The following is a 23,378-nucleotide window of genomic DNA, read 5'->3' as shown; positions in this document are numbered from 1 at the left end:
GCCCCCCGTCTGCCTCTCTCTGCCCCCCGTCTGCCTCTCTCTGCCCCCCGTCTGCCTCTCTCTGCCCCCCGTCTGCCTCTCTCTGCCCCCCGTCTGCCTCTCTCTGCCCCCCGTCTGCCTCTCTCTGCCCCCCGTCTGCCTCTCTCTGCCCCCCGTCTGCCTCTCTCTGCCCCCCGTCTGCCTCTCTCTGCCCCCCGTCTGCCTCTCTCTGCCCCCCGTCTGCATCTCTCTGCCCCCCGTCTGCCTCTCTCTGCCCCCCGTCTGCCTCTCTCGGCCCCCCGTCTGCCTCTCTCTGCCCCCCGTCTGCCTCTCTCTGCCCCCCGTCTGCCTCTCTCTGCCCCCCGTCTGCCTCTCTCTGCCCCCCCCGTCTGCCTCTCTCTGCCCCCCCGTCTGCCTCTCTCTGCCCCCCGTCTGCCTCTCTCTGCCCCCCGTCTGCCTCTCTCTGCCCCCCGTCTGCCTCTCTCTGCCCCCCGTCTGCCTCTCTCTGCCCCCCGTCTGCCTCTCTCTGCCCCCCCCGTCTGCCTCTCTCTGCCCCCCGTCTGCCTCTCTCTGCCCCCCGTCTGCCTCTCTCTGCCCCCCGTCTGCCTCTCTCTGGCCCCCGTCTGCCTCTCTCTGGCCCCCGTCTGCCTCTCTCTGGCCCCCGTCTGCCTCTCTCTGGCCCCCGTCTGCCTCTCTCTGGCCCCCGTCTGCCTCTCTCTGGCCCCCGTCTGCCTCTCTCTGGCCCCCGTCTGCCTCTCTCTGCCCCCGTCTGCCTCTCTCTGCCCCCGTCTGCCTCTCTCTGCCCCCGTCTGCCTCTCTCTGCCTCTCTCTGCCCCCGTCTGCCTCTGTAAGAAGCATTCCACAAACCCTCCCATCTACTTTCTCAACAACCGTCTCAGAGGTTCAGTCGCAAAAACTCGTGTCTCAGTCTCAGCCATGATCTCTCTTGGGGAAGCCACATCACAAGGTTGGCTTCCAAAGCCAGATGCCGACTGGGCATCCTCCATCGTGCAAAGTCCTTCCTTGGCACACCTGAGCTCCTATCCACCTACAAGGCTTTCATCTGCAGCTTGATGGAGTAATGCTCCACCCTTAGGGCTGGCTCCCTTGCCCCACATCTAGCTCAGCATGACACTATGGAAACAAAGGCCTTCAAGATCAATGGAATCTTTCACGATAAAGCCAAGTCTATGGGCCTATCACTTCGCCCATTGCCGACAGGTTGGTGGTCTCTGTCTTCTTCAGGCTCAATTCTGGTCTTGCCCCTCTATCCTCTCTGTGCTTACCCCCCCCCCCCCCCCCCGCTCCCCCATTTCCCCCAAGTTATCTGAAGGACGCATGCGGTCCACCAGCAACCACCTCCTCCCTAAACTGCCTAACTCCAGAACCACTGCCTAAATCCAGAACCACTGCCTCCACTCATTTATTCCTTTCTTTGCCCACAAGTGGAACTGCCTTCCACACTCTATGTCTTTTTTTTCTCCCGGCCTTCAAGACAGCTGTTCACCACCATCTCAAGTCATTCCCCATCCAAAACCATGATCTTTTCCACACCCAATAAACCATCCCCACCACTCCCAAAATTTTTCTAATGTATCCATCTTGTCCAAAAGCCTGGTGTTGGCTTAGCGGTTAGGGCGCAGGCCTGGGATCCTAGGATCCTGTGATCGAATCCCGGTCGATCGCTGAATTAACGCCAGGGGGGTTGACTCAGCCTGTCATCCTTCCGAGGTCGGCAAATTGAGTACCAGCTTGCTGGGATGAATGATCCCGGTGTGTACCCCGATTTAGAATAGGTACACCGTATCCCTGCGCATCGTAAGAGGCGACTAAGGGTTGGCGTCAGGAAGGGCATCCGGTCATAAAAACATTGCCTCAAACAGGGAACCATGATTGTCATGGGGCCCGCAAGGCTAACGCCTGCACTGGTGGGGAAAATGGCCTTAAAACGATCATTCATTCATATTCATTCATTCATTCATCCCTGGTGTTGAACCCTGGTGTTGGGCTCGCGGCTAGGGTGCCAGCTTAGGATCCTAGGATCCTGGGTTCGAATCCCGGTCGATCGCTGAATTAACGCCAGGGGGGTTGACTCAGCCTGTCATCCTTCCGAGGTCGGCTAATTTGAGTACCAGTTCACTGGTAATTCCCTGTTTGTCATTAAAGGCGGCAAAAAGGGTTGGCGTCAGGAAGGGCATCCGGCCGTAAAACATTGCTTCAAAAAGGGGACCGAAAAACAACAACAACCAAGGTCCCCGAAAAAGGCCAACCCCCGCTTGCGGGGAAAAAATGGCCTCTAAAGGTGGTTTTTATTCATCCATCTTGTCCAACCCTTCCATTCTCCCCTAACCCTCATCATTACCTGCATTCCTTGTTTGTCCATCGACATCTACCTTCTCCCTCTGCCCCCGTTATTGGCGTTTCCTCTTTCTCCTGATGTTCCCTTTGTTACGTTGTGTCCTGGTCTGTTGTGTCTTAGCTCCTCCACGAGCCTTGACAATGTATAAACAATAACGGCACTCTTCAATGTCGTGACATCGACTGATATGCCTACACGCACATTATTACATCATGATACAAACCTGTACCAACGTTGACTTAAATCCCTTCAGCTGTTCTAAAGTTATCACATTTTAACCTGACATGACCTCTGACCTTTGACCTCGTGACCCAAAAGTCGAATTAGTTCATCTTTACTTTATTATACATACCTGCACAAATTTTGACTTGGATCGCTTCAACCATTCTCGTCTCCCTCCTCTTATCGCGGTAACGAAAAACTATCACAGACGGACAGATGTATGGATGGAAGGACAAACCGAAAAAAAAATGCCTCTGGCAAATTTGGTGGCAGAGGCATTAAAAATGTGTTGATTTTCTCCTTTCACTCTTGGTTTGCCTTTTCAACTCGACTCGTCTCAAAGGACATAACTCCATCGTGTATGCACTTCCTCTACTCCAATTCTATCAAGCACTGGAGCTTCCCATGATTTTTCCAACAGGTTACAGTCCTTCAAGTTCTGTCTACCTAGATCTTTGAAGCGAGGCTTTGGCCTTCCAATTTTGCTGATGACCTCACCTGGAACTCCATAAAGGATCGATTTTGGCAGACGCTAGTCATCCATATGGACCATATGACCAGCCACAGCAGCCTTCGCCGCTTCAGCATAGCTATGCTACCAACAGACTTCGCCATGGTCAAAACCTCTGCGGCAGGAATGTTGGCTTGCCAGTGAACCCCAAGGATCTTCCGCAGGCATTGCGATTAAAAAAAGTTCAGCCTGCGCTTCTGCTTGGCATACAAAATCCATGTTTCAGCAGGGTAGACAGGAAGTACACTGAGAAAACATGCTTCGTATATGTGTAGTTTTTTGTTTGTTGTAAGGCTTTTCTTATTCCATGCTCTCTTTCACAAGCTGCCAAATGCTGTAGCAGCGTTGACAATATCCGCTGATATCTCTTCATCTGTCTAAGTGAACTTAGTGTGTATAGAGCCAATTTAAGCAAACTGATCAACTTCTTGCAGCTCTGTGCATGCTTGTGGCATACAATGCCACCTTCATTCCGGAATTTCAAACTTTCACCACTCGTACAGTCAGACGCATTGCTATCAATGTGAAACACTCTCCTTCCCTCTGGCAGTGGAGGCTGGAGTGGCCCAAAGCAATGACGTGGACCACGTCTCATTGCTCATCAACATGAACGATCTTTACGATGCTCTGGAAATGCCTTTCTTCCTTTTAGGCAGACCCCAGATTGTGTAATACAGTAACACCATCCCTTAGATAGGCAGACATCAGCTGCATCATACACCCTGTTAATCTGGAAATGACAATGTTGGGCTGACAAATGGAACAAGTTTTTAATCCTGGAAAATCTCAGTCTCTCTGTCACTCTGGAGGATTGTCAAACTATCTATTAATATGGTCAGGAACTGGAAGCAGTTCAGTCTCTTGAACATATAGGCCTTACCATCAACCATGACCTCACCTGGACCAACCACAGGAAAGTTGGCCTCTGAAGCCAGCCAAAGAGTGAGCATACCCTGTCATAACATGAACAGCAGAACCACAGGTTACAAGGAGTGTCGTTGAAGCTGAAGGGAAAGGTGTATGCTGCATGTGTGAGAAGTGTTATGATTTATGGGAGCGAGGCATGGGTAATGAACGTAGAGCAGCAACGAAGGCTGGAAAGGGTGGAAATGCAAATGGTTCGGTGGATATGTGGAGTATCGTTGAGAGAGAGGAAGACAAATGATGAATTGCGAAAGATGATGGGAATAGAGCCTGTGATGGATGCTGTGAAGAGAAACAGTTTGAGATGGTTTGGTCATGTGTTGAGAAAGGATGAAAGTGACTGGTTGAGAAGAGTGATGGAAATGAATGTAGAAAGAAGTAGAGGACGGGGAAGACCGAGAAAGACTTGGCTAAAGATGGTGGAAGAAGAAATGCGGGCAAGGGGGTTAACAAGGAGAGATGCAGAAAATAGGGCAAAATGGAGAAGATTGTCATGGGGACCGCAAGGCTAACCCCCGCTCTAGCAGGGAAAATGGCCTTAAAATGCCTGTTGTGTTGTTGTATCGATTACAACGAATATGTCCACAGCTACATGGAGTACTGCTCTTCCCCATGGACTGGCACCCAACATCACACCTAACTCTCCTGGATTGTGGAACCAACAGCTCTCAACATTACTGGTATCTTCTGCCACAAGGCCAAACCGCAAATTATGTTTCTCCCACATTACAGGCAGGGTGATGACCTCTGTTTTTTTTTGTTTTGTTTTTTGAAACACTGCTCCTCTGGTCTAGTCTAGATCCCTCACATGTTACCCTGTGTTGTCTAAAAACCAGATTTTACATCTATCTTTATGTACATCACCAGCTGTAGATCCACCAGGGTCATCAAATCGGTCAGTCAATTACTTAGGAAAAATGATTGGTTTCACTGTAACAGGCAGTGGAATAAACAAACAAAAAACGAGGAAGAGGAGGAAACAGTAACAAATCTGAAAAGGTCCACAATAGCCTTCAAACACTTCGTCAATTATGACGTTTCCTCCAAGTAGCAATATGTATTGGGTGAGTGGTATGGGTGCCGAAATAATATTTTGCCTCTTTCAGCGTTCCAAAGATTTACTTCAATAAAATATCAAAACTACTTTTGACCTTTAAAACTCTCAGGAGCAAATGAGGTGCAGTGGTCATGGGAAACTTTACCAGCAGATGGAGGATGTTCTTCATGTGCAAGTCTCTTGATGAGTTCTGCTTTGTCTGCACTACTATAAGGGGTTGGTACAAGAGCTAAGGCAGAGCCCAGCAACTGCAAAGACAAGAACATAGGATAAATGACACATGGAAAAACAGTGCTAATAATATTTTTTTTTAAATGCCGATTTGAAAATCCATACTAAATGGTGTTCATAGAATACTTGCGCCGCACAGTCGACTTGGTACACCGCTCAGTCGACTTGCTACGAGCCAAATCTTCTGTTTTTAAGGGGTTTCTTTCTTTGGTCCAATATAGCTGCCAGACTACGTCACCGATAAGGTCATAAATTTACATTCTCCAATGTAATTGTTGCTTAGATAATGCTCAGGAAATTTAAAACTGATCGGACTAAGGGTTGTACTTGTCTAATTATGACGTCATAACAAAGTCACCAATGACATAATCATTAACAACACTTATTCCCCATGTGGAGTTGTTTGCAAGGAGCCACGCTTCAATTTTTTCCATGGAGTGCTTTAGGTTACTTCCGCTCCCTCGGGCGACGAGGCTTGCTTCGAGCTCTCCACGGCATCGAAGTTTGAGTGTTTTCCCATTCGTGTCTTTGTCGGGTTTCCGCTGGTTGTTTTGTTGTGTGTGTGTGTTGTTGTGTGTTTCTGTTTAGTTTTGGTTTTATGGTTGTTGCGGATTTGTGTGTGATTTGTCGTTTTTTTTTATTCGCGCGTCGTGCGCGGCCTGGTCTTTCCGGGCTCTCTTCCCCCCGTCGGTGTTTTGTGAGTGTAAGTTCTTTCCTTCACAGTATTTGCTTGTTTCTTTGATTTTCTTTTCTCCCCCCTGCCTCTCGCGGGCATTTTACCCTTTGTCCGGCGTTCTTAAAAACAGGACAAACGGATAGACAAATAATTATATATTGATTCTTTCTCTCCTCCGGGACACGTGCTTGTTCGCTCTCCTCCTCGTCTCGACTTGTGCCCCGCCCCCTATATCTCGTTTGTATATTGTTGGAATATGTTTAAACCGCAGCCGTGATGCTGACGCCGCCCCCCTCCCCCCCAACCCCTCCCCCCCCCCCAACCCCCGCCCCCTCCCCCCCCAACCCCCTCCCCCCCCCAACCCCCCCCCCCAAACCCCCCACCCCCCTCCCCAGAATTTCCATGTCTTAAACGTTTCCCAGTGTGTACCCTGGTCAGAATAGGTACACCGTATCCCTGCGTGTCGTAAGAGACGACTAAGAGGGTTGGCTTCAGGAAGGGCATCCGGCCATAAAAACATTGCCTCAAAAAGAGAACCATGACAATTACAACTACATATGGGCAGGGTGCAGCCCGAAGAGGAGATCAGTTTCTGAGCTTTGGGACATGGAATGTAGGGACAATGACAGGGAGATCAGGAGAAGTGGTGGAAGTATTGGTCAGAAGAAGAGTGGACATATGTTGTGTGCAGGAGACGAGATGGAAGGGAAGTGGTGTGAGAATGGTGAAGGGTAGGCAGGGACAGAAATACAAGTTTGTGTGACAAGGGTGCCCGGAGGGCGTGAATGGTGTTGGTGTCCTGTTTTCTGAGGAGTTTGTAGACAGTGTGGTGAGTGTGACTAGAGTGAGTGATAGGTTGATGATGGTGAAAATGATGATTGGAAAGCTCTTGGTGAACGTCATCTCGGGATATGCTCCGCAGGTTGGTCGAAGCGATGAAGAAGACAAGTTCTGGTGTGCGATAGAGAAGCTGATGGAAAACGTGAAAGATGAGGAAGTTGTTGTGGTGGGAGGAGACCTGAATGGACATGTGGGAAGGAGTATGGATGGTTTTGAGGGAGTTCATGGGGGTTACAGATATGGTGTGAGAAATGGAGAAGGTGAAAGGATTTTGGAGTTTGCTGATGGAGCTGATTTGTTGATTTGTAATACGCAGTTCCAGAAAGAGGATAATAAGCTTGTTACATACACGTCAGGTGGGTCGACGACAACCGTTGACTACCTGATGGTGCGTAGTCGAGATAGGGGGCACCTCCGGGACACAAAGGTGATCCCGGGGGAGGAGGCTGTTTCACAGCACCACTTGGTTGTCTGCGACATAAGGGTGAAAGGTGCGAGGAGAGCTCGGCGGGTGAAGTACCAACCGAGAATGAAGGTGTGGAGGTTGAAAGAGGTGACAGTAAGGGAGGCATTAAAAGAGAGGCTGAGTAGGGTAGAGGATGATGTGGTTGAGCTTGAAAGTGGTTGGATGTCAATGAAAGCTAGTCTGTTGAGAGCCGTTGGTGAGGTATGTGGATGGACAAAAGGACCACCGAGGCACTTGGAAACATGGTGGTGGGATGATGAAGTTGGAAAGAGGATTGACGAGAAGAGGAAGAAGTTCAAGGAGTGGCAGAAGGCAAAGGGTACGGGAGCAGAAAAAGCAGAGCATGAAAGTTATAAGGCAGCCAAGAAGGCTGCAAAGAAAGAGGTAGCAAAGGCGCAGGAGACATGTAGGAAAATGTTCGGAGAACGCTTGGATTCGGAAGAGGGTCAGAAAGCAGTATTCAGGATTGCAAAGCACATAGCGAAAGAGAGGTGTGATGTGATGGGGGTGAGTTGCTTGAAGGATGAAGTGGGACAAATCGTTGTCGACCCAGATGGAATTAAAGGAAGATGGAAAAGATATATGGAAATGCTGTTGAATACAGAGAATGAATGGGATGGAGTAACCCAGTTTTAGGACCGGCAGAGAAGATAACTGAGAAGGAAGTTGAGGAAGCGATAAAAGCAATGAAGAGTGGAAAAGCGGGAGGGCCGACGGGAGTTGTGGGAGATATATTGAAGGCAGCAGGAAGTTGGGGTGTGAAGAGAATGACAGAGATCTGTAATCTGGTGGTGAAAGAAGGCCGCATTCCAGTGGGTTGGGAACTGAGTACCCTCGTCCCTCTATACAAGGGGAAAGGTGACCCTCTGGAGTGTGGCTCGTACCGAGCGATAAAGTTATTGGAGCATGGAATGAAGGTATTGGAAAGGGTGTTGGAGAGGAGGATAAGGAAGAAAGTGAAGATCGACGAAATGCAGTTTGGATTTATGCCAGGAAGAGGAACGACAGACGCCCTTTTCATTGTGAGGCAGTTGCAGGAGAAGTACATGGAGAAGAGGAAGAAGTTGTTTTTTGGGTTTGTTGATCTGGAGAAAGCATTCGATAGGGTTCCACGCAAAGTATTGACATGGGCATTGAGGAAGTTAGGAGTGGAGGAATGGTTGATCAGAGTAGTGATGGCAATGTACAAAAGAGCGCGCACAGCTGTAAGGACGAAGGACGGGAAAAGTGGTGAGTTTGAGGTGAAGGTGGGAGTGCATCAGGGGTCGGTACTAAGTCCACTACTATTTGTAGCTGTGATGGAGGTGCTGGCTCAGAACATAAAGGAGGGTTTACCGTGGGAGTTGTTGTATGCAGATGATCTGGTGTTGATTGCGGAAAGTATGGATGGACTGAAGGAAAAGATGAACAAGTGGAAGGAATGTATGGAGACAAAAGGTCTGAAGGTGAATATCGGAAAGACGAAGGTGATGGCAAGTGGTAAAGCATGTGGTGAGGTGGAAAGAACTGGGAAGTGGCCGTGTGCTGTGTGCTGGACGGATGTCGGAGTGAACTCCATTCAATGTACAATGTGCGCTGAGTGGGTTCATCAAAAATGTAGTGGTCTGAGAGGGTGATTTACCAGTGTGGCAGCTACATTCAAATGTAAGGTGTGCACAGAGGGAGCTGCAGATGGAGGAAATGTTGAGTTGGATCTTGGAGACGGCGTGAAGCTGGAAGGTGTGAAAACATTTTGCTACCTCGGAGACATGCTGAATGGAGAAGGTGGATCAGACTCGGCAACGGTTGCTCGAGTGAGATGTGCATGGAAGAAGTTTCGGGAACTGAGTGGCGTGCTGATGAGGAGGAGAGTGTCGCTGAAGCTGAAGGGAAAGGTGTATGCTGCATGTGTGAGAAGTGTTATGATTTATGGGAGCGAGACATGGGTAATGAACGTAGAGCAGCAACGAAGGCTGGAAAGGGTGGAAATGCGAATGGTTCGATGGATGTGCAGAGTATCGTTGAGAGAGAGGAAGACAAATGATGAATTGGGAAAGATGATGGGAATATTGCCTGTGATTGATGCCGTGAAGAGGAACAGGTTGAGATGGTTTGGTCATGAGTTGAGGAAGGATGAAAGTGACTGGTTGAGAAGAGTGATGGAAATTAATGTAGAAGGAAGTAGAGGACGGGGAAGACCGAGAAAGACTTGGCTAAAGATGGTGGAAGAAGAAATGCGGGCAAGGGGGTTAACAAGGAGAGATGCAGAAAATAGGGCAAAATGGAGAAGATTGTCATGGGGACCGCAAGGCTAACCCCCGCTCTAGCAGGGAAAATGGCCTTAAAATGCATGTTGTTGTTGTGTTGTGGACTAAGGGTTGTACTTGTCTAATTATGACGTCATAACAAAGTCACCAATGACATAATCATTAACAACACTTATTCCCCATGTGGAGTTGTTTGCAAGGAGCCACGCTTCAATTTTTTCCATGTAGTGCTTTAGGAAATAAAGGTCCAAAGTTTTTTGGTTTTTCAAGATGGCACCTGTACTGTGACCTATGACGTCATAATTGCCACTAAAAAAAAATTGTACATGAGTATCAGGTCAATTGGACAAATGGTTGGTGAGAAAATGAATTTTAAAAATGCAGACACGAACGTACAGACGACTTATGTACAAACGCATGATTGCTCAACCTTACTTTCCGCTTTGCGATCGCAGGGCAAATATGAAGAAAGAGCTTACATTTCTTCATGTTAGGAAGAAAGACAAGAATTCTCATCCTCCTTACTCATCAATAAATAAAACAAACATTCAGGAATATCCCGAATAGCTCTGAGTTAGAGAATGTTTCACACAATAACCTGTTCTTTCACTACAAGCAATCAACAAGCACGGGGTTATGAGCTTAAACACCCTGGAAGCAGAACCTTCATGACATAGACAAGATAAAAATAGCAAATTACAAAAATGGATGAAGAACCTCATAAATACATCTCCACACAGTAGATTAACTGCCAAATGCAAAGCTAAGAAACGAGACAAGTTGCACAATTTAAAGACAAATGAAATCACCTCCTGGACTAATTTGGCAAATTCTTCATGCGTTTGATTTTCCTTCTTTGTTTCAACAGGTAGCCACCTGAAAAACAAGGTAAAATGCTTGGGTCACCAGCCATCATGTTACAGTGTAACAGCCATCATCCATTATTGAAGAAACAAAGTTTATGTTTATCACAACGATTTTTGCACGACATTAAAAAACCCCAAAAAGTAAAAGTTGTACATTTCAGACTGGCTTGTACCAACCACCACCCCTCCGCCCCCCCCCCCCCTACCACTCTCAAACTTTTCCTCTCTCACCCTCTCTGATTGCCTAACCTTCAACCAAAGCAATGCTTGTGGACCCGTTGTTCAGAGAGGATGTGGAATTGAAAGGTCTAAACCTCGATGATGTACATACAGTTTAGAGCCAGTCAGAAAGCTGAAGGAGTCTCTCTCTATTTATCTATCGATAAGTTCTATCTCTGCCTCCCGCATTAGATAAAACAGGAAGAATGCTAACATAAGTAAAAGTTCTGCAGAAATACCTGGTGTTGGCTTAGCGGTTCGGGTGCCGGCTTGGGATCTTAGGATCCTGAGTTCGAATCCCGGTCAATCACTGAATTAACGCCAGGGGGTTGACTCAGCCTGTCATCCTTCCGAGGTCGGCAAATTGAGTACCAGCTTGCTGGGATGAATGATCCCGGTGAGTACCCCGATTTAGAATAGGTACACCGTATCCCTGGCACATCGTAAGAGGTGACTAAGGGTTGGCGTCAGGAAGGGCATCCGGCAATAAAAACATTGCCTCAAACAGGGAACCATGATTGTCATGGGGCCCGCAAGAACATTGCCTCAAACAGGGAACCATGATTGTCATGGGGCCCGCAAGGCTAGCCCCCGCTATAGCGGGGAAAATGGCCTTAAAACGATCATTCATTTTCATATTCAATCAAAGTTCTGCAGAGAAAATGTAAAAATAATATTAACCTCGAAAGGGGAAAGTGTTTACCAAGTTAATGCATCACACAACTAGAACGACACTCAGTAGAGAGCATACCTCCGCCTTGTTGGCCATATCACTCAATGGTGAAGAATCACTTTAAAAATTCTACTGGCCGGATCAGGATCTGGATCTTCACCAAAATTGAATCGATTCTTCCTCGTCACACACATAACCTGTCCAATATGTTTCGTCCAAATCCGTCCACAACTTTGAGATATCCTGCTTTTTTATCGTTTTTGGCCTTATCTCTCAATGGTGAAGAATCACTTAAAAAATTAAATAATTCCCATATCCGAATCCATATTCAGATCTTCACCAAAATCGAATCAATTTGTCCTCGTCACACACCCAACCTGTCCAACCAAGTTTCGTCCGAACCTGTCCACAACTTTGAGATACCCTGCTCACATTCAGACACGGGTGAAAACATAACCTCCGTCTTTCATTTTTTGAATTTTTAAAGCTGCTACAAAAAAGTCTTTGACGTGGGCAGTTTTGAAATATTGATAATCTGGGCAATACATTCCACTGTTAATGGCCCATTGGCCCATAATGATGAACAATGTTCTTAAGACTATCACAAACACCAGTACCTCACTTGATACACGGTACAAGGTACGAAGAAAGTCCACAACAAGTCGTACAGCCATGAAGAGCCAAGCACATTCTGGAAAGAAAACATTAAAAGCATCGATTTGGTCAATAATTTTCTCACTTCATCACATGTGTGTAATAGGTGGTTTTGTGAGTCGTTTGGATAAAGTTTGAGTGATTACGTGTGTATAAGGACATACCACAGCTACAACAGGCCTGTGGACTGACAAGGTGGCAGGCTGCACAGAAAGGCTTATAGCGAAGGCCCATGAGCTTCCAAAATACAGCAGGAAATATAGTGCAGAAGGGAGAAGGATGGGGCGAATAATTTGATAAATCAATAGTGACCAGGTGGGAGGTTAATAATAATGGATGATCTACGGTACACACTTTGCAAAATTGTAATAAATCTGATTCCACAAATCAACTGTGCCTTCACAGCTGTGGGCTCACCTGAACTTGAGGAGGCCAACCTTGCCACTGGTGCAGGCTTCCTCGGGGAAGAGCAGCAAAGCAGGGTTGGCCTGTTTGGAGCAGAACTTGCGGCACGTGGCAACAAGAGTCGCTCGATCCTGCTGGCCCAGGTCAATAAAGCCTCGAGCCCAAGCTAAAATGCTGGGTGGTCCTTCCAATAAAGGCTGGTGGAAATGGTAACATAAATAAATCCAACATAAAAATAAATAAATAAAGGCACAACATAAATGGCAAATAAGCATGCTCATCCTGGAGTTGCCTATTGGTGTCCAGACTCATTAAACAAGTTACCCAATGCAAAGGCACGATAAAGGAAAAGACAAATTTAAGTGGAAAATATTGTCACTTGCACAACATGTGAAGACCAATGCCAACGGCAAACGTCACACAAGAGGCTCCAAAATCCCACCCAAATGAGGCCACTCCTGATCGCGGTCCTGATCAAAAATATGATAAAATAATCATGCAAGAAACCATTTTGTGCCCGCAAAAACCGCAAATACGCGAAGCACATGGCCGCAAATGTAGGGCAGGTTACGTGGGGTCCGCGAGCATTGGAGTTTCACAGTATTTAAGAATTAATGAAGACTGAAAAACCAACATCATGATCAGAGTTGTCTGATGTACCATCCTGTAATGAGGTTAGAAATGAGAATCGTAATAGAATTTCAAATGTCCAATGATGTGAAAATGGAACACACCGTGACAAATGGTGACAGTAGACCCAGAACATTGTAATCAAAATGTGAAACGTGATTTGAGACGACGACTTTGGTTTGTGAGTCACGTTTCCTTGGATCATCTTGCCACAAAATGACACCAAGCACCACACACATGACCCGCACGATGATTCTGTTTGGGTTAGAAAAAAAAATTGATAAAATTGTCAAAATACAAAAATCATGATCTTGGTCCAATGTTAAAGAAAACAGAAAAAACAAAAAAAACAAACAAAGGGAATGTATGCCACATGTCAATTCCAATAGAACGCAGATCCAGACTAGAACGGCATTCGGGAGAGCACAAACCTCGCCAGACTGAACAGTTTACGTTTTCTATCTCACCGACAGGCTGGATCTGCATCCAGGCTTTAACCAAGACTTAAACGGCATGTTATTGTCACCTAACCAACTCATCCACCAAGTTTTGTCATTATCCGTCCATAATGTTTTGAAATATCATGCTATATATCACTTTTTGGTAAAGAATCGCTTCAAAAATGATAGTTTCCAGATCTTCACCAAAATCTAATCATTTTGTCCTCGCCACACACTCAACTTGTCCACCAAGTTTCATCCGAATCAGTCAACGTTTTGAGATATCCTGCTCACAAACAGACAAGACAGTGTTTGCTGTATCCATGTATATGTGAGCATAGCCTTATTCAAACAGTTTGGCTTTCATGTGACACAGACGAGCGAAGGCCGTATGGATTCAATTTATGTTTATGGAGAAGTAGTGGGGTGTATGTATGCAGCAATCTCACAAAGTCCGGGTTAAATTTATCAAGTTTGGGGAGATTGAGGAAGATGAGCTATCACCCACCCCCCTGCCGCTACCACCCAATGCCACCAAGCTCCAATGATGGGTCTGTACCTGACTGTGTTATTTACATTTATTTTGACATACAACATTCATGCAGGCTGCTTTTTAAAGTTAAGAGGCAGGAACTTGTATATAATACCATTCCAAACACGGAGTTTAGTTTTAGAGCCAAAAAGATTATTTTTTACATTACATGCTCAATACACGATGGCCGAGACCACTTCACATTCCAAAATGAGATGCAAAGCATAAAATTAACTGTGGTATGTGAGACACCTGGATTTCCACAGTTTTGATTCTGGTTGACAAATCAATGACACATTTAAGTAGCAAATATAAGCTTGACTATTGACAAAAGTGAAATCAAATGGCTCAAAAACATCTGTTATATGGAAGTAAAATTAAAAATAAAAAAAGAAGAAAGAAATGCAAATAAACATTTTTTTACCTTCTGATTGTGCCTTCCGGAAGGGCAGAAGCGACAAGGAAAATGTGTAAACCAATAAAAACCCGCAGAAGGAGTAGGCAAACTCCAAAAGGAAGATATACAAGGAAGATGAAAAGAGTAAACGGATCACTGACAAACCTGCAAAAAGAAGAAGAAAAATAATCAAGACCTTTAAAGACCTTTAAGTTACGCAAAGAGATAACCGTTCGTTGCATAAAAGGCAACATTTGCAGATTACAACCTCAAACATGGAAATTGCACGACTCCAATATGGGAAATCAAATATGTTCTAAAAATGTTGAGGTCTTCAATACAATTGATCCAACGTTTCGAGAACAAGTGATGCATGTTGTTGAATGAACCATCAAATCATGGACTTCTTTCGGTGAGTTATATGGTCAATAACTTCAACAATCTGACAATGCTCTGGATAACATTCCTTCAAAAAAACGTGGGCATTCCAATAAAATTAACCATTCAGATTTCTCTGTCCAAAAAGAAGAAAAATTAAAAATTAAAAAAAATAAAAGAAAGCGTTTTTTGGAATAAATACAAAAAAAACAAAACAGGAGTGTGGAGGGGGAATATTGCAATCGGATCTGTCTGTCCATCATACGATCTCCTCCTAATATGGTTGTGCAGACATTCACCAAACCATGGTTATGATCTCACCGCATTGCACAAAGGTGCAAGAGCAGTACCACTTTTGGCCTCGCCCCTTGGGTGGGGTTAAAAGGTCAAATACTGAAAAAGGAAATTACAGGCACATGTTAAAACATTTTTAATGACACTTTGTATGTGCAATCAACATTGGGGGATGCATGAAATACAAGTATTTATTGGATTTGACCCCAGTTTATGCACCAGGGGGTGGGGACCACCAGGGGGAATCTCTGTTTTAAAAAAAAGTAATCATAAAAAAAGTCACGTGCAAGGAGTGTGCAAACCTATGCTCACCAGACCCATATAACCGAGTGGTGATTGGCCAAATAAAAAGCAACACGTGGAAATAGAAACCCGCGTTTTACGAATGGCTGCCTGCAGTTCAAATTAGCACAATGGTGTGAAGAGGAGGTGCCGAGATGCTAAAGATTTAGAAACATTTTAAATGATTTAACCCATTACCAATGCCTCAACCCTGGTGACAACAGATGGGAAGGGATGAGCAGGATTGGAGATTATAAAATTACGTCAAGTCTGATGCTTCTTCATTTTATACTCATGAAGGCCTCGCTTCGTTTCCCACCCTCCTGCAAGGGCATGTCCTTGCGCATATATAACACAACAAAAACAGATTGCACACGAGGCACATCAGGCCCAAGTGGCTTGGCAGCTGTGAAGAGCAGAGCATGAGCTTGGAGGGAAGATTTGGGGGTTGGGAGGGGTGAGGAGGGGGTGCTGTAAACATCAAAAGGTGGTGTGGGAAGACTGGTCAACACAAATAATGTTGAAAATTGACCAAATGTTTATTATCTGCCGATGAACATAAACAAAGATTGGAAAATAAACTGATTTATTAAATTCTTTAAAAAGTTTTTTCCCCATTTGTTTGCATAGTATTAGCAAATATCACGTTTTTTGCCAGGTGGTAATCCAGCCATGAATATAATGACCCTGACAACTATCAAAAGGAATATGTGTATGCTTTGAAATGTCTTACTATGGGTCGTCTCTCACTTTATTCCTCAGACAGCTGGTGCTGCTTTTCCACAACCACGAGATTACTCACACCCTTTTTTTTTTTTTAGTATACAGAATCGAGGCTCGTGAAAGAGCTAACATTTATCACACAAACAAATCAAACAGACAAACAAACAAAGTATATAAAAAGAGGAGCGGTAAACAAGATGGGAAGAGAAGGGAAAGCACATAAACACAACATTTGAGAGCAGGGACATCGGGAATGTGTGGGAGGGAGAGGGATTGGGGGAAGGCGGCGTGGGAAGGGGGGGGGGGGGGGAGAAGTATAAACACAAGTACACCAAGGACTTCCAGGAAAGAAGTTGGTATTTCAAAAAAGTGGATTTGGGGTGAATTGACGGGGGTAGAAAAGATCAAGGTTTTGGATGGGGGAAGATAAGAGATGGTGGTGAACAGCCGTTTTAAAGACCTGGAGGGAGGAGTGGGATTGAAGAGAGTGTTGAAGTTTGTTCCAGAGACGGGAGAAAAGAGGAATGAAGGAGTGAAGGTGAGCAGAGAGTCTTGATTTTGGCAGTTTAACCATAAGAGGGTTGCAGGCAGATCTTGTGCGACCTGCAGGAATATTTGGAGGATAGAGCCCAGAGAGAGCTGGAGGAGCAAGGCCGGAGAGGAGTCGGTAGAAGACAGAAAGACCACCAACCTGCCTGCGGTGAGTAAGTGAAAGGCCCTCGGAGGTAGCTTCATCATGGGAGATTCCAATGATTCTGAACGCTTTGGTTTCAACAGCGTGAAGACGAGCTAGGTGTGAAGCAGGAGCACCAGCCCAGAGGGGGGAACAGTATTCCATTGAGCTGCGGATGAAAGCCTTATATGTGGAGAGGAGCTCAGGTGTGCCAAGGAAGGACTTCGCATGACGGAGGATGCCCAGTCGGCGACTAGCTTTGGAGGCCAGATTTGAAATGTGTTTTTCCCAGGAAAGATCATGGCAGATAGTGAGACCCAAAAGCTTGAGTGACAGAACTTCTTGGAGAGGATTATTCAGAAAGTGGATGTGAGGGTTGTCCAGTCGGTCTTTTCGGAGAGACATAGTAAGAGTGTGAGATTTGTCAGGATTGAAAGACATGTTCCACTTGTTTGCCCAGTCTGTGACTTTGTCCAGGTCTGCAGAGAGCGAGGAGGCTGCAGACTGCCGATCTGAGGGATGAGGAATGGAGCGGCAGAGAGTGGAGTCATCAGCAAAGAGATAGAGAGGATTTTCAAGAGAGTCGGAGAGATCATCGATGAAGACCAGAAAAAGCACAGGGCCCAGAACACTGCCTTGGGGAACTCCAGCCTGAACAGGAAGAGGAGATGAGAGAAACCCATTCAGGGCCACACGTTGCCTACGACCAGAGAGTAAGTCCGCAAGCCATGAGTGGAGATTTCCTTCGATACCAAAGGAGGAGAGTTTGGTGAGCAGAGCTGGGTGCCAGACCGTATCGAAGGCACGTGATATGTCAAGGGTGACAGCTCTGATTTCCTGTTTGGCATTGAGGACCTCCATCCATTTTTGAGACAGCAGAAGCAACATGTCCAGAGTAGAATGACCTGGTCTGAATCCAAATTGATGTTCAGAGATCAAGCCATTGGAGAAGAGGAAGGATTTGATATCCGAAGCAATGATGGATTCCATGACTTTGCTGATATAATTGGAAGCAGGCTGATTGGTCTGCAGTTGCAAGGATCTGTTTTTGCACCTTTTTTGTGTAAAGCGGTAATGTTTGCTGATTTCCAAGATGCTGGCAGATGACCTTGAGGAAAAGAGGGTGAAAAGAACAGAGAGAGGGTGAGATAGAGCGGCAGAGCAGGATTTTAGGACCCGTGGGCTGATGCCGTCTGGTCCAGTTGCAGAATCAGTAATCAGAATTATCAAATTGAGTGACCACTACATTCGTCATGGGTGTGTATCTTTCTGTCTGTCTGTCCGCAGCATAACTACCCGATGATATCATCCGATCTTGATGAAACGAGGGTGAGAGGTTGATATCATGATCGAGTTGTGTCCTGCCGAGAGTGGGCGTATTGCGCACATTGTGGGCAGAGCCACGCCCGAAAAAAGTCTTTTTAGGGTGTAATCGAGTTCAAGCTACATCTTCTCTGAAGGAGTTGGTGGAATCTGACAGGGGTTTCGGTATTTGGTTCGGCCAATGTCATGTGTCTAGCCACACAGAGCTCGATTTTTCATTTTCGCCCCAAGGTCAAGGTCAAGGTCACAGAATTTAGAAAAGTCGATTATTTATGGTTTTATTACATTGTTCGCTTCCTGATAGGGTGAAATGTCGTACATGATCTTATATTATCACATACATCATGAAATACAAGTTTACCAACAAATTTCAGAATCTTCGACCTTCGACCTTTGAAGGTCACAAAGGTCAAATTTTCAAAGTTCTCGGAATCGAATCGAATTTTCGGTATTGTGTAGCTAACTAACCTCATAACTGATTATGGTCCCAATTTGATGCATCAATCGTTGATGATCGTGACAATCGTGACGATCGACTTGATAGTCCATCCTTTGTCATTGAATACCGCTCGATCGTGAATCATCGTCGTCTCCTGACTTGTTCAAATCATAAAGTTATGTTGAAATAAAGTAGTTCCTCGATCATAGACCGACGTGTGTACAGAGAGACCGACAAAGGGAACCAATTATTACTTAACTGTGCTTTTTAATTTAGCGCATGTGGTGGAACTATACACAAGGCCTTGTGTATCTGCGAGGGATATACTTCTTTTCTTTTCTTTTTTTTTGTATACAGGATCGAGGCTCGTGAAAGAGCTAACATTTATCACACAAAAAATCCAACAGACACACAAAACATATAATAAGGGTAGCGGCAGACAAGATGGGGAGAGAAGGGGAAGCACAAACACAACATTTGAGAGCAGGGACATCGGAAGATCTGTGAGAAGGAGAGGGCTTGGAGGGGAGGAGGCGTGGGAAGGGAGGGTGGGGTGGGGAAAAGTATAAAACACAAGGACACTGCAAGGACTTCCAGGAAAGAAGTTGGTATTTCAAAAAAGTGGATCTAGGGTGAAATTAGCTGAGGTAGAAAAGATCAAGGTTTTGGATGGGGGAAGATAAGAGATGGTGGTGAACAGCTGTTTTAAAGGCCTGGAGGGAGGAGTGGGATAGAAGAGAGTGAGGGAGTTTGTTCCAAAGGCGGGAGAAAAGAGGAATGAAGGAGTGAAGGTGAGCAGAGAGTCTTGATTTTGGCAGTTTAACCAGAAGAGGGTTGCAGGCAGATCTTGTGCGACCTGTAGGAATATTTGGGGGACAGAGCCCAGAGAGAGCTGGGGGAGCAAGGTCGGAGAGGAGTCGGTAGAAGACAGAAAGACCACCAACCTGCCTGCGGTGAATAAGTGAAAGGCCCTCGGAGTTAGCTTCATCGCGGGAGATTCCAATGATTCTGAAAGTTTTGGTTTCAACAGCGTGAAGCCGAGCTAGGTGTGAGGCAGGAGCACCGGCCCAGAGGGGAGAATAGCATTCCATTAAGCTGCGGATGAAAGCCTTGTATGTGTTGAGGAGCTGAGGTGTGCCAAGGAAGGACTTCACACGACGGAGGATGCCCAGTCGACGACTGGCTTCGGAGGCCAGATTGTAAATGTGGTTTTCCCAGAAAAGATCATGGCAGATAGTGAGACCCAAAAGCTTGAGTGACAGAACTTCTTGGAGTTCCCCATTTTGGATCCCCCATCCAAAACCTTGATCTTTTCTACCCCCGCTAATTCACCCCAGATACACTTTTTTGAAATACCAACTACTTTCCTGGAAGTCCTTGCAGTGTTCATATGTTTTTACCTCTCCCACCTCCCCCCAAGCCCTCTCCCTCCCACATTTCTCTCGATGTCCCTGCTCTCAAATGTTGTGTTTGTGTCCTTCCCCCTCTCTCACCATCTTGTCTACCGCCCCCCTTATTTTGTGTTTTATGTGTCGGTTTGACTTTTTGTGTGATTAATGTTGGCTCTTTCACGAGCCTCGAACTTGTATACAAAAAAAAAAAAAAAAAAAAAAACATTTGACCAGACGCCACCAAGATTTGGAGGAAGGAGACAGGTTTGAGAGTTCAGTCTTGAGAGAGGAGAGATCGTTTCCTGGCTCTCCTGAGGGTGGACACACACTTGTTTCGGGCTTTGTGAAAGGAAATGAGATTTCCTTCCGTTGGATGAGCTTTCCAGGAGGCGAAGGCAAGTTGTTTCTGGGCAACTGCCTCACCACAAGATTCCGTGAACCATGGACGGGAGGAAGGGTATGACAACTGAAGACGAGATGGGATAAATCTGTGCATGAGAGAGAGCAATTTACTTTGGAAGAATTCCCAGGATGAGTTGATGTCAGAGGCGGTAGAGATGGGAGACCAGTCGAGATGATTGATGGCTGCTTGAAGACCGTGCCAGTTGGCCTGAGTGAAATGCCAAACTCATCGACGCTGAGGAGGCTCTCTGAGAGAAGACATCTGTTAATTAAACCTCACGAATACGGATACCTTGGTTTCATGGGGAAAGGGGGGTTAGGATCCCGAGTGAGACTGAACATATGTGAAGAATGGTAAATGTTGAAGAACAATTCATAAAACTAGAACAGCACTTCGTTGAGAGCATACCTACACCTGGTTGGCCATATCACTCAATGGTGAAGAATCACTTTAAAAATTCTACTAGCCGGATCAGGATCCGGATCTTCACCAAAATTGAATCGATTCTTCCTCGTCACAAACAAAACCTGTCCACAAAGTTTTGCCCAAATCCGGACATAACTTTTTGAGATATCCTGCTCTGTGTTGGTTTTAGCCATCTCACTCAATGGTGAAGAATCACTTAAAAATGAAATAATTCTCATATCCGAATCCATGTCCAGATCTTCCCCAGAATCGAATCGATTCTTCCTCGTCACACACACAACCTGTCCACAAAGTTTCGTCCAAATCCAGACATAACTTATTGAAATATCCTGCTATGTATCGTTTTTGGCCATATCTACCAATGGTAAAGAATGACGATTCATGCCCACGGCGGATGTACTCGCACCCGGATTCAGCCCGTCTAACACGTTCAATTTTTCACTCAAACTCATCACTTTCTTCTGGCTCTTTCCAGACTCGCCTTCCCCACTCATCTTGTTTAGAGGCCATATCATACTTAACAGTAATTTACAAGTTCACGGCATTGAGTCGAGAGGTGCAGCGGGGTGTTTGCAGAAACAAAATACAGTACTGTACAGTATCAACTTCTGCGCCCCTCCCCTCATGTCCCTGGTGTTGATGGTTGAGTGAGAGGTGACGCGGGGGGTTTTGCGGACGATGTACATTTACTAGTTCGTGAATACGTGAAACTAGCGGAAAAATAACTCACAGATACAGAGGGTTTACTGTAGTTTGACATTTGCAAGTACATACTTGAAGAATATTTGTACAATATTGCATGGCTCTTGGGAAATACAAAGATAACAAGAAAGAGCAATCAGAGATTGCAGACCCTCACCAGGATGTGTTTGTAGTTTGTGTGGATTTTATTAGCTGCTGTGTTTGTGTGATTTATTGATGACATCGATTTATGTTCAATCCAATATGGATGCAGAACCACGTGACCGATGACGTCATTAATTTAATCCTCCCATACAATTTTTGTGTAGATCATGGACATGAAATTTCAAATTGATCGGTCAAGCATTCTACTCGTCTAATTATGACGTCATAATGAAGACACCGATGACAGTCATGGACATATGTTGTTCCCCATGGGGAGTACTTGACCGAGCCATAATTCATTTTTAGCCGCGTCGCAGACGCTGGTCATAGAGTGCCCTCTGCTGTTGTTGTTGTTGTTGTTGTTCTTCTTCTTCTTGTTCTTGCAGAGAAGACAAAACCTCAAAGCTCCACCCCTTCTGGGAACCATAGCTCCACCCATTCTGGGAGAGGCTTCATATAAACAAATATCCACCATTTTATTAACTCGCATAGCTTTGAGGCCTGTTTTGTAGGCCCGTGGTGTCTTCCTCTCTCACACAGTTTTATTTCGAATCAAATTCGATATATTATTTCATTTTTCACAGTCGCTAACATAGTTTTAGACTCGGTTGAAAAAAAACGGGAAGAAAATCCGATGAAAGTTGCCCTTTATAGAACGAAATGAATTCTCAAAGGCCTGTAACTTCAAGTCGATTGAGATTTTTTTTTTTTTTTAATCGCGGCATGGTCAGTCATACACCGCCCGAAATAACAGACCGGAAAATGCCGAGATGTATTAAAAATTCGTCCATTTGATGACAAATCGTCACGATGAAATATTTAATTTATACGTCATCACAATAATGTGGAGAGAGGAGCATAGCTCCGTTCACGTGTCGCCACATACGGGAAATTGCCGAGATATATATTTTTTAAATCGCGGCATGGTCAGTCATACACCGCCTGAAATAACAGACGGGAAAATGCCGAGATATATTAAAAATTCGTCACCACACACGGGAAATTGCCGAGATATATTTTCACTTTGCACAAAAATAACATCAAGTAATCGAATCAATAGGAATGTCCTGTGCCTATAACATCGACGTTATAGGCACAGCTGCATCTAGGCATTGTGTAACATCGACGCGGCTTTTGTTTTAATTAAAACTTTTTGTACTCGTTTCCCATGGAGCGGTTTTTGGAGATGGAGGTGAAACGTTTTTCGGGTTTTCCAAGATGGCGCCCGAACCACGTTACATATGACATTATAATACAGGAGGATGTGCTCCGATGGTGAAAATTCCTTGGCAATTGGTCCAACGGTTACAGAGAAAAGCATACTCGTTCTGTGCAGACAGACAGACTGACCCAAATGTAATACCCTGTCCACTATCAAAGGCAAAAATATTTGGACCGATGGTCATTATTTTTTTGCTCCACCAATTTATCACTAAATGACGCTCAAGAAATTTCATCTTGATCGGATGAAGTTTTGTACTTGTCAAATTATGACATCATCATTAACGCATGTTATTCCCCATGGAGAGTTCTTTACAATGAGCCATGTCTCAATTTTTTCTACTCAGCGCTTTCGGAGATGGCCAGTACCACGTGACCTATGACGTCATAATTGCAATTAAATTTTTATACAGGAAGAAGCGCAGCTCTGGTGACAATTTCCTGTTAATCGGACCAACGGTTGCAGAGAAAAGCAGGAATGTTGGCATGGAAATGGTAATGGTTAGTGTTCACACTCACCAACTCATTCACAACTCATTCCTAACTCATTCCTAACTCATTCCTAACTCATTCACAAGTCATTCACAAGTCATTCACAAGTCATTCACAAGTCATTCACAAGTCATTCACAAGTCATTCACCAGTCATTCAC

At 45.3% G+C, this 23,378-nt stretch overlaps 1 protein-coding gene across 2 annotated transcripts in view; it reads right to left on the bottom strand.

The window, feature by feature from the left end:
* Positions 1 to 23,378, bottom strand: part of AUP1 (AUP1 lipid droplet regulating VLDL assembly factor) — a 92,557-nt gene that overhangs the window by 68,500 nt on the left and 679 nt on the right. For both annotated transcript variants that reach the window (XM_068105832.2, XM_078772487.1), the window contains exons 2-8: positions 14,355 to 14,492; positions 13,063 to 13,213; positions 12,341 to 12,525; positions 12,088 to 12,160; positions 11,887 to 11,960; positions 10,321 to 10,387; positions 5,198 to 5,300 (exon numbers count right to left, since the gene is read on the bottom strand). In XM_068105832.2, coding sequence (XP_067961933.2) covers positions 5,198 to 5,300; positions 10,321 to 10,387; positions 11,887 to 11,960; positions 12,088 to 12,160; positions 12,341 to 12,525; positions 13,063 to 13,213; positions 14,355 to 14,492 — 791 coding nt within the window. The remainder of the gene's footprint in view (positions 1 to 5,197; positions 5,301 to 10,320; positions 10,388 to 11,886; positions 11,961 to 12,087; positions 12,161 to 12,340; positions 12,526 to 13,062; positions 13,214 to 14,354; positions 14,493 to 23,378) is intronic.

This window comes from Myxine glutinosa, chromosome 2 (genome assembly GCF_964187855.1).
Source record: "Myxine glutinosa chromosome 2, kmMyxGlut1.1, whole genome shotgun sequence".
Lineage (NCBI taxonomy): Eukaryota > Metazoa > Chordata > Myxini > Myxiniformes > Myxinidae > Myxine > Myxine glutinosa.
Note: the sequence above shows the minus strand (reverse complement) of the source record. Positions and strands in the feature narration are given on the sequence as shown.